At 39.0% G+C, this 12,262-nt stretch overlaps 1 protein-coding gene across 1 annotated transcript; it reads right to left on the bottom strand.

The window, feature by feature from the left end:
* Positions 1 to 13: 13 nt before the first annotated feature.
* zgc:162396 (uncharacterized protein LOC555292 homolog) lies at positions 14 to 4,601 on the bottom strand. Its single transcript, XM_051404188.1, has 6 exons — positions 3,380 to 4,601; positions 2,971 to 3,131; positions 2,626 to 2,842; positions 1,633 to 1,733; positions 1,149 to 1,286; positions 14 to 960 (listed from the first exon to the last, which is right to left on the bottom strand). Exons 1-6 carry the CDS (start codon positions 3,488 to 3,490, stop codon positions 870 to 872), a joined length of 819 nt encoding a protein of 272 aa, XP_051260148.1. The 5' UTR covers positions 3,491 to 4,601; the 3' UTR covers positions 14 to 869.
* Positions 4,602 to 12,262: the final 7,661 nt, after the last annotated feature.

The following is a 12,262-nucleotide window of genomic DNA, read 5'->3' as shown; positions in this document are numbered from 1 at the left end:
CAGTAAACATAAAGACATTTCAACAACGACTTTATTGCTCAACTGCATGAATACATTTTTTCAGTTTCAGTTAGTCTCCAAAACGTGCATGATGTGCTAAAACATAGTTTAACAGTAGCACAAGTAAAAAGTCTAACCCCCCTAAACTACAAAATATCTCAATAATGTCACCTACACAGCAAATATATATCCAAAGTTTGCTAACATTAGTGACCATGAGCTACTCGTCATACCAGGCTAAGTGAGGCAAAATAAAGGAAAGAATGTGTTATGTTTTCTTTCAAAAGTTACATAGTGCTGCTTTAAATGTGCCCCTTATGATGTGAGATGTCAGTTGTTGCTAACTGGAGTTTCAGCTTTCAACATTACACATTGGTTACCCAATATCTGTTCCTGTGCATATTCTATTTCTTAAGATTTGTTATTGAAAAGATAATTACTGTAGATTTTAAAACACAGAAATCTTCATAAAAAGCTGTACCATAAACATAAGTTACTGTGGCTTCTTTTACGTTGCACAATATAGGCACAATACAAACTGTCAGCAGCAGCAAGCAGGCTTCCACCTACTGAGAAAGAGCAAAGAATAAAGGAAGAGCACTGAAGCAGTAAAGTAAATGGACCACCAAGTATGTCACGAGGGGCCTGGCTAAAGAAAATACCCCAACTAAATGACTTCTCACTTTAGCTAAAACATCTTAGAACCCCTTCTGTGAATAAACAGTGGTAGGCATGTTATATTTCAAAAGAATTTCCAGTTATGTAACCTCTCAGTGTGCATTCAAGGCTGTAAGGAATCCTCTGTTCTATTGTGAAACGTTTTGAAAGATCCTACTCCAAGAATCACACAGCCAGTGCCACATTGTTGATTATTGCGGTTTTGATGCCAGGACACAGAAATATCCCATTTTCAAGTCCATTTTAGTGTCAGGAGAAGTGACTCCCATCTCCTCCAGAAACCTGTGAAGAAATGTAGTGACTGATTATTCAGACATATTCACAAAATGAATAACTGAAAAAGAAATACTGGATTATAATAACTGACATGTACAGTGTGTATACGCTGTGTGTGTGTGTGTGTGTGTGTGTGTGTGTGTGTGTGTGTGTGTGTGTGTGTGTGTGTGTGTGTGTGTGTGTGGACAGCTGACCTCTTCTGAGTGTTGAGCAGCAGGTCTTCAGCAGCCTGAGGATCTTTCGTCTTGTAAGCTTGGAACATGGACCAGGACGTGATGAAACCCACCAGGTTCCTCACCGAGATTGTCAGGTTCACCCAAATACACTCAATCCTGTTGTATGACTATACTGATGTATCATTACATAAAAAACACTGTCTTTGACATAATTTAACTTTGCATATATCACTAATTCAAGATGGCTTCATTACCGTTTTAAGGAACAAGCGCAGATTGTGATTTCAGCCCTGAACTACTTTGTTATTTCCTGTCTTTAATAAACTAAAGGAAGACAGAGGTACAAAATTGCTGGTTTGGGGTTTTGCATTCTCAGTTACTTCTCCTTGCCCTGTCTTACTGATTTACAACTTAATACTCTACAGTCATTGATACTGTGTTTAGTTACCTCGGAGGTGTGTTTAGGTTGGTTAGGTACAGTCAGTGTTTGAGTGATAATTACCTCTCTTTGTCTGGAAAAGGAATGGCTGTGTAGAGGTCTTCCAGCTTACTTTCAGACACAGCTACTTGGTTGCTAGTGTATGGCAACAGCACCTGCTTCACCTGGAAGTGAATGTATATGAATGTTTAACTTGTTCATTTACGCATTGAGCTTGTACTGCATGTGCTTTGTAAATAATATATATATATATATACGTATATACATAAACAAATAAACCAATAAACAAGATAACATTTAGGATCAATGGTTACCATTGTAAACTTTATCTTGACGGGGTACTTCTTTTTTTGGGAAATATATTTATGCTTTCTTTTCAGGAATTGGATGGGAGGGTTGATATCTATCCCGTGCCTCTGCATTAGGTGCAGATCTGGATGTGGGTGGGTTTTTTTTTAGCTCAGCATAAAGACTGGAGAAAGGGGGAAACAACTAGCCTGGCTTTGTCCATTCTTTAAAAATGTGCTTACCAACACCTGTAAAAGACAGAAAGCTTTGTTGTTTATGTCTCCACAACAGCAGTGTATATATCTGATGCACACTTCATCGTCAGCTACAGATTTGGACGGTAAGCACACGTTTTAGTATATAAGTCTGAGTACAATCATGATGTGTACTAAACCTGGCAACCGCACTGTGATTGGTTCACCCAGAAATAATTTTTTTGTTTTTACATTTCTGTGCAGATAAAAGTGACATTAGTAAGATTAAGAGGTGTTTGAGTGAATTTTAAACTTTGGATGGAACCAGGTTAGGTGTTGTGCTGCGCCTCCAGTCTTTATACTAAGCTAAGCTGACCATGTCCTGACTCCAGCAACTGAACTGTTCAATTTAGCATTGATGAAGGTGATTATATTTATGTTGCCACTCCTTTTCAGTGTGTTACTATTACGTTTAGGCATTGGAGATGGAGCCACTTTGTGTCAACAAAACTTTGCACTGCTGATAAGGTTTAACATGACTCCAATGAAAGTAGAGCTCTAACTCTACACCCACCTCTTCATAGATGTGATTGAGTCTTTCTCCACAGTCCTGATAGTGAAGTCTGGTGTCAGAATCAGCGAAGCCAAGCAGAGCCATGCAACCCCTGGGTTTTAAAACCCGACTTGCCTCAGCCAGAAACCTCGACTGATCAAACCAGTGGGCCGCTGACGCTGCTGTCAACAAGTCAACAGAGCCATCTGGAAAATGAAGGTCCTCTGCAGTCCCCTTCCTGCAGGTGCAACAGTCAGGTCACTCTTGTAACTCCAAATACTTCTGGGGTGCTATCATTTCAAAGTCATACTTTATTTTAAAAGCATAATGAGGTCCACACATACAGATTAACTCACACACTCTTACCTGTATGTGACGTTAGGGTAACCTGGCACAGCTCTGGCTACCTCCAGTTGACAATCACTGACGTCGATGCCCACCACCTCCTGGAAGTGCGGGGCCAGTAGCCGGGAATTCTGACCTGTCCCACATCCCAGATCCACCGCCAACACGTGTGGCTGTCCTTTCTGAGGATGTTAACAGATATGCAGTACTTGTTGATATCAATATATTGAATACTTTTTTGCTTCATTTTGCTCACCAAATAAGCAGAAACTCTTATTAAAGGGACCTGCACACCTTATAATAACACAATGTAGGCTTCTGTATATCCACAGTATTGTATTTGTTCATGGCATACGCTTTTATGTTTTTATGTAAAGTGTCTTTGAGTATTTAGAAAAGTGCTTATAAATAAAAATGTATTATGGCATACCTTTGTATTTAGGTACTGAAGAATAATGTTCTTGACCTCTTCCGGAGGCGTAAAGCGATACTTTTGGTAGATGGAGGCATGGTCCTTCCCCTCAAACAGCCGGAATGTCATTGTGTTGTTATATTCACTCTTCTCTTTCTATTTTGCTGCCAATTTCTCCGACCTCCAAAACAGCCTCCTTTGTTTCTCTTTATTCTCCTTCAGTCTCCTGTCTGGTTTGCCCTTGTTCAGTTTCCTTGCTTTTAGTCTCTTTTATCCTCTATGTTTCTTTTTATGTTGCGTCTTCTTGTGTTCTTCCTGCGTCCTGTTTTCAGAAAACCTGCTTTCTGCCCTGCCACTCACACGGTCTGCACTCTTTTAACTCTCCACCCACTTCCTGACTTGTAGTTTCTCCCATGTGTTTTGACACACAGGGAAATAATCACTGAGTTAAACAGTCAGTACAGATATTTACAACTTTGAAGATAGTGCCACACAGAGTAAAACTGATTCTTTTGTTAATAAAATACAGAAAGGGTTTTCAGTTCAGAAAGCTGACCCTCATTCCAGGAGTCTGAAAGCTCAGCTGCACATTATTCAGCAATTACATAACAGAGTCTTGCTTAACCCTTTCATGGCCAGAAGATTTTCAGCTGGTTGTATATTAACAGCCACATAAACATAATAATGAATTATATTGTGAAGTTACAGTGTAAAGAAGTGACAAAACACAGCCTCTTAGTTACTACAGTTCTCCTGGCGTATTAAGTGTATCTGCATGTGCAATTCTTTTTGCAAATGACAAAAAGTCACATGGCACATGATTGTAAAAACACATAATATATATATATTTTTTTTTTAATTCAGCACAGTCACAAGTGTTTTTTTAACAGACACATTTCTGGGCATTACAAGGATGACACTGTCTTGAGTTTCAATTAGGAACCAATATGGCAGCACACGTCTCCTTCTGTCTCTAACTGTGACTGTTTGTTTTACTAATATGACAGAGTGATTTTTCTGTAAGTCATCTGCGCACATTATCATTCAAACATGTTTGCATGCAAGACTTTTGCAAGACCTGGATCGCCTCTCCTTGGACTATCTGAGCCTGGGAGGACACGCCGTTGATCTATCAGGGTAGTGCATGTTCCTGCTGCTTTTTGCTGCTGCCCGGGGTCGGTTCCGGCTGGTCCAGTTTATTAACTTTGTTCGGAGCGATGTACCGGCCTGATTTCCTGTTTACGTCTGACGACACGAAACGTATTGCCCTGAGTTGATCGGGTGGTTGGGAAACCACAGAACGGATTCCTGGAGGACTCTCCCTGCACTAATGTGTGGCGTCGTTGATTGAGGTGAAATAGTCTGGCTGCTTTTCCTCCTCGTGTTTCGGGATCTCAACGTACAATGTCGCTGCTCGTGGCTGCCTTTTTCCTATTCATTTGGAGCGGCACCGGGGAAAACTCCCGTCCAGTGAACTCTACTCCGGTTTTACCCTACCGGGGGGACGAGCGCTTCTGGCAGTCCACTGGGCATTAGTGTGTCACCTGTGACTCTTCTGCCCCCCCTCATCTATGGACCTGGCCCGTCTGGTCAGCCTGATGGCTTTACAAGACAACTTTACTATTCCTTCAAGTTGCCTTCGTGACTTTTTTTTTTTATAATTTTAAAGATTAAAAAAGATCCTTCAAACAAATCTATAAGGTCTGATTATAGATGTATAATTGTTCTGTTGCTGCTGATTTCAGGGAATGTAACCCAGGCCCAGGGTCTGCTGAGTCTGCTGTTATTTTTAACACCCCTGCTGAATTTAAAACGAGGTCTGGACTTGGTTTCATCCATTTAAATGTGCGCAGTGTGATTGCAAAATTGGATATGATTCGTATCTGGGCTCATACAACTGATGCTGATGTTATTATCATATCTGAAACTTGGCTAAACAAAGCAGTTTTAAACAAGGATATCAACATTGACGGCTATAATGTGTATAGGACTGACCGACCCAAAAAAGGGTGGAGGGGTTGCAGTCTATGTCAGATCTAAGTTTCATGTGAAGATCCGTCTCTCTACATCAGTGAGTAAGCAATTTGAACTTCTGGCTCTTGACGTGGAAATCTCAAAAACTCTCCATATGACTGTCGTCGGCTGCTATAGGCCACCTTCAGCTATCAGCTGCACCTTACCATCGTTAATGGAGCTTTTATCTGGGTTGAACTTCAATGAAATTGTCTTTATTGGTGACCTTAACTGGAACTGGCTGCTACCAGCATCAGACGATTTTAAAGCATTTTGTGATTCGTTTAATTTATTTCAGATTGTTGACAGCCCTACTAGACCTAATATGAAATGTCCGGAAAAATCCTCTTTAATTGATCTTATTTTAACCGATGTTTCTCATAAATATTCTGCTGCTTCTGTTTTTGCCAATGACATCAGTGTGTCATCTGCAACAGTAAAAAAAAAAAAACTTCAACAAAAAAACCCCTAAAAAAAAAAAGGAAATTTTTGTGGAGCAAGCATTTTTTCATGAGCTGTTTCTATTTTGCTGGGAGAAAATTAATGTCATTTCTGATGTTGAAAATGCCGGAAAAGTTGTTAACAAGCACGCTCCTTTTAGGAAGTATAGAATAAAGGGCAGGGATAATGCATGGTTCACACCAGAGTTATCCAACTTACTCCATGAGCGCAATGTGGCATGGTCTAAAGCCAGGAGTACTGGTCTTGGATCAGACTGGCTGCTCTTTAGGCAGCTGCGAAATACAAGCACAGTGGCAATTAGAAAAGCCAAAGCTGATAATTTCCTTACTGAAACTTCAAATAACCTAAACAATCCATTGAAATTCTGGAAAACCATTAAATCATTAACTGGAAATAAAAATGTTACTGTGCTACCTCCATGCATTGTCAAAGACTCTACCCAAATTTATGAAAAGGCTGACATGTTTGGCTGTTTTAATGGCATTTTTTGCTCTGGTTCCTTTTAATCCAAACACGCTCAGGTCCTCGCTTGCTCTGATAGTAGTTGTTTTTTGAGGGACAGCTTTACTTTTGGCGCTGTTTACACATAAGGCCCTGAAATGTTACAATGAAACAAAAATGGCGGTCCAGACCATCTTGAAGCCTACTCCTAAGTTAGCTGCTGATTTTATTGCATCGCCTCTGACTTATCTTTTTAATGGAGACAAACGAATTCCCCTTATTTGGAATCTGCCTTTGTTCTCCCACTGTTAAAAGGGGGGACCCCACTGTGCTAAACAACTATAGGCCCATCTCCAAACTGTTTGTAAATAAGGTGTTGGAATCCATTGTAAGTCAACAACTGAAGGACTTTTTATCAACAAACAGTATTTTATCTGAATTTCAATCTGGTTTTGGGAAACAACATAGTACGTCAACAGCTGCTTTAAAAGTGGTGAATGATTTTATTTAATTTTTAGACAATAAGCAACATTGTGCAGCCCTTTTGGTTGACCTATCAAAGGCTTTCAATGCTGTGGATCATGCCTTATTGTTAGAAAGACTCTGTAGCATCAGTTTGTCTGATCAAGCTGTCGGTTGGTTTAAAAACTATTTATCAGGCAGATCTCAGTGTGTGCGAGCAGAAGGTATTACCTCTAGCTCTCTTAATGTATCCAAGGGTGTGCCACAGGGATCGGTTCTAGGAACTTTATTATTTACTATTTACATTAATTGTCTGGATTGTAAAGCCCCGAACACAAATTTTCACTTTTATGTCGATGACACACCAAATCAGGCTCTTTGTCAGCTCCAAATTGCTTTTAACACTGTGCACAAAACCTGTGTGATTTAAAACTTGTTTTAAATGCTGACAAGACAAAGCTCATGCTGTTCACAAAAGCTAAATCAAAGCCCTCGGACCTCCCTCCTATAACCACTTTGCAGGGCTCTATCATTGAATCTGTGTCTCAATATAAATATCTGGGAATTATAATTGATGATGCTCTCTCTTTTAAACCTCATATCCAGCAGCTTTTGAAAAAACTAAAGATAAAATTAGGTTTTTACTTTAGAAACAAATCTTTTTTTTCTTTTGAAGCCAAAAAAAGACTTGTTGCTGCAACCTTTTTGTCTGTGTTAGACTATGGTGATGTTTTATATATGCATGCATCTTCAAAATACCTACAGTCTTTGGACAGGGTCTATCACGGAGCACTGAGATTTGTTACTAATTTTAAAACCCTCACGCACCACTGCTCTTTGTATACTCGAGTTGGATGGTTTGCCCTGTCCACCCGCAGACTCCATCATTGGCATATCCTAATTTATAAAACTATCCTCTGTGTTCTTCCTACATACCTGCAGAAGTATGTAATTCAGAAAAGCACAGGAACTTATCAGCTCCGCTCTGAGGACTTGTTTTTATTGACTGTGCCAAGAGTCCATACTGAACTGGGGAAAAGGGCTTTTAGTTATTCTACATGGAATCAACTGCAAAAAGTGCTAAAACTTAATCCTTTCTTAATGATGTTGAAGCTGGCTCTTCTGTCTGTACATGCACTGTTTGATGATGTTCTGACTGTGACTCTATTCATATGTTCTCTGTTGTTTTTAAATGATTGTCTGTAACTGTGGAACTGTGCTGCTGCCTGTCTTGGCCAGGACTCTCTTGTAAAATAGATTTTTAATCTCAATGAGACGTCTCCTGGTTAAATAAAGGTTAAATAAATAAAATAAAAACAAGACGGTCTTGCTTTCATACAACACATGTTTATTGCATTTTATGACCTAGCTTCTTTTCTTATTTAAATGTTCAGTGTGTATGATTTAGGGGACTTTATCAGCAGAATATGGAAGAAATGTAATATATTTTTTATTGCTGAAACACATCAACAGTCCAGGAGGAGAGGGAAGAGATGCTTGTCCATGCTGGCCCAACATGGACTTAAGGCTGAGGTCCGGTTTTGGACAAAATGGGACTGGCCAAACAACAGGATATAAGAAACTGTTGCTCAAACGCAGTCAGAGTGAATGGACACTTTCTTTTTATGTGAAGATGAAACCAGATTATCATCACTATGTTGTTGCTGATGTTTACATTCAGCCAGATTTATTTATTTTATCTTTATTCTATTTTATTTATCTTTTATGTTATTTTATGAATTTAATTATCTTTTTTCTGTGTGTGCAGCATGAAGGAACTACAAACTGTCATTTCTTTAGGCCTATACAACCATGTCAGAGCCTTTTCGGGGCAGATGCATGACCTTTTAAGGAAATTTCTGTATTTTCTTACTTTGCAGCATTTCATTTAGCAACCTCTAAAACCCCTTTTATAACGGCAACATATAGGGTGAGGCTGTGTCTGTCAATTTTTGTAACTTTCCGTAATGACTTCACCCACTTTACACAGTGATTGCCCAGCTGCAAGGAATTATGGAAACATTTGGAACATTTGGAACTTATCACCAGTTTAAGTCTGTTGACATATTTGCACTTACACACAAAATCTATCATGCTACTTTTTTTTCTATTTTTCTATCTTATATGATTTGTGAATTAAGTTTAGCGCTTGCGTTTAACAAAATAATCTTAGATAAAAGGTCCTCTTACTTGCTTCTCAGGGCTTATATCAGTTTTCACTCTGAGGGTGTTCTTAGGAAAAGTAATGACTGAGCATATTGTTCAATTAATCTTGATTTTAGAATCTAAACACCTCTTTGTCCTACTTACAGTGTGCTTATGTGTCAGTGCATTTGGCTATGCTCTTACATTCAGATGACAAAATGTGAGTCACTTCCAGCCCATTTGTGGTGTTATGTTTGACAAGGTTAAGACCCTACATAAAAGTACAAAAAGTTTGTGACTACTACTGTCATAACAGTCTACAAGCATGTGTGGGGTCACTAGGTCAGTCATCTCTGTCTTTCCTAACCACTGAGTAAACCTATTGTTGATGTCGAGTGTGTATTTGTCGAAGTTTGTGGTTCATTCTCTTGACCATTTACTAAACTGAAAAACATCTTTGTTTTGGTTAGGTTACTAAGGACGGCCCTCCACGGTAGCAACGCATGTTTAATTGCTCTCAAGGGACAATGGAGATAATGACCTGTTGACCATTTCAAACTTAATTATTCTACATTTATAACCTTTGAAGAATAAAGCATACAGTGTCCCGTCCCTTGGGATCTCATTAGTCTTGACATCATCAAACACCGCATCAGAGGAGTTGAGCTGAACTCATATGTATCACATGTGATGTCCTTTTTCTTCAACCAAAACACATCTCAAGCCAGAATACAATGACACTATTCCCCAACCTATGTGTTTCAACACCTTGTGAAGATACACTAGGGATGTCAGGGCAGTGATGGGCATTAAGGAGGGCTGAGGGACTAATAAAAGTCATTACAGTATCCTTACATCACTAATGACATGACCTATGTGTGACCAGTTGTTTTGAAATAAGATAAACAAAATATAAATTATTATCATATGCTTTTCATAGTACTGTTTCATGTTTTTCTTCAGATTCTTCTGAATGACTCAGATTGGCACATCGAGGTGTGCATAAGTTAATGGTGAACACTTGCATGAGGTTGCACTAATGCCTCATTATGAAGACAGGTTTAAGAAATTATTTAATAATCAATCATCTTTTCTGTTTGTGAGTTCTAGACTTGAATAATGCTGAAACCTCCAAAATGAGATTCTTTTAAATCTACACATTTACTTTGTCTATTCTCCCATCAAATCCAATGACAATGAGTGGATTGAGCCTGCGGTATTGTCTATGTAGGTCTGATATATTCCTCTGTGCCACAGAGTTCATTGTTGTCCAAAACTATTAAAAACACATCAGCGGGCCACCCTGTTGCATTGGGTGACGCGTTCCTTCATCGCAATGAACATGGGCACTGTAGTTTAGTAAATCATGAATGCTACATTGGCCTGTTGCTATCAGACCAAATATGCCTCAGTAAGCTTCAAAATAAGAGACTGTCATTTAACCACATCTGAAACCCTGTGAGTGCACCAGTGGTTGTGTCTGACCATTTTTGTAACTTTCCAAATGACACCCACTTTAGACAGTGATTGAGTGAGGAGTTGTGAAAGTAGGCACAGTCGACTGATCGCTCAAGCGTCCTTTGTACACTGTGCGACACCATGTATGCCTTCAAGGAGAGAAAGGATGGGTCCGTAATACCCATTTGTACAGTTCATCGCCTCTGGCCTCTCTTTGAGTCGATGTATTTCACATCAGTCATTTCAGCGAAGAGTGACAAAGCCCTCTAGTGGCCATAGAAATTATGATGGGAGCAAAGGAGGTAATAAGGGGGTATGGAGGAGGTTGGATGCTTGCCCTACCCTCACAATAAAGGATTTTAGGTTAAAGCCAGTGAAAGTAGAACTGTGAGACTGAAATGAAGTGCTAGCACTTAATTGTAAATTTAGTTCAGCGTTCACTCTGGTCCAACCTCTCCTATCTCCTCTCACCCCGCTTAAACTTATTCATGTGCACTGCATGGATTGAGGCCCTCTGATTCTTCGCCATAATAAATCATGTACATCTAATGTTAAGTCATATGTATCAAAGTCTCCTGTCTACTAATATATTAAAGAGAACCTTGTGAATAATGAGTTAAACTGAAATAATATACCGGTCTAAATCCATGCAAGCAGGCTGTACGTCATGCTAACATGTTCACAATGACAATACTAACAAAACATGCTGATGCTGGTAGCAGGTATTTTTACCATGTTTGCCATGTTAGGTTAGCATGTTTTGTTATATTTCACCAAAGAGATTATTCCTCCTGAGGGTGGCAAGAATGTGTGTGTTTTGATGGCAATCTGATTTGATTGGCACCAAGGATATCTGTACCAAATGTCATAGAAATCGATCTGACAGATGTTGAAATACCAACCTCTGTCTGTACCAAAGTGGTGGACGACCGACCGATATTGCCATTCCTATATTTTTAATAAATCAATTAAATAACTGCAATCACCCTTTCATCATCATTAGGCTAAACTAGTATACTTTGAACACCCACGAGCCACCAGTAAGTTGTTATTGGAATTAAAACATCAATTCTTGAGGTGACAAAATCCTAGAATAATGCTTAATTGTTTTAATCCCGGATTTGATTTGGAATTGAGGCCACCGACTTCTTTCTAATCTGAAACTGCAGTGGAAAAGCAGATTGTCAATATATGCTATCAACTGATACAGCCAGTTAAACTGCCACTGACAGTTTCTTGCCAATTTATAGACATTTTTGTTATGAAAGTCAAGCATTTTTTCATCGTCGCCATCAAAATTGTGTTTTTGTGTTTATCCTATTTTTCACACATTAACTTTTTCCCTGATCCCTGGTGTTTGACTCGATGACATATTATGCTTTGCTTTGAAATATACAGTGATGGATATTTAGTTGTCTTGTTTTCGGTTATTTTAGTTAGAACAAAGTTTCCTTTTTGTTAAATCAGAGGTTATTGCTTTGGAATTTTGTTTTTGTCATCATTATGGATAAAAACCTTCATTAACCCACGTATATATCTTCTTGTATAATGCAACATTTAGATTAAATGCACTCAACAACCCGCAGTGATTTTTCTATCGTAGCTTTGATGGCATATGACAGCTATGTGGCTCTATGTCGACCTCTAGTGAACCGTTCAGTTATGACAAAAGTCTCAGTCTCCATCTTTGTGCTTTTATCCTGATTTTTCCCTCTTTATTGTATGTTTATGAACACAGCAACGTTATTAGGAGCAAGGTTATGTGGCTCACACATAAATAGGATCTACTGTGTTAACTGCTACTCTTGCTTGCTCACCAACCAAAGCAAACGCTGTGGAACACATTTATTTTTTGGTCTTACGTGTATCTGGTAAGAACGTGCAGATCATCTAAAGAGAACTGGGCAAAGTTTATGCAAA

Source organism: Dicentrarchus labrax, unplaced genomic scaffold (genome assembly GCF_905237075.1).
Source record: "Dicentrarchus labrax unplaced genomic scaffold, dlabrax2021, whole genome shotgun sequence".
NCBI lineage: Eukaryota > Metazoa > Chordata > Actinopteri > Moronidae > Dicentrarchus > Dicentrarchus labrax.
Note: the sequence above shows the minus strand (reverse complement) of the source record. Positions and strands in the feature narration are given on the sequence as shown.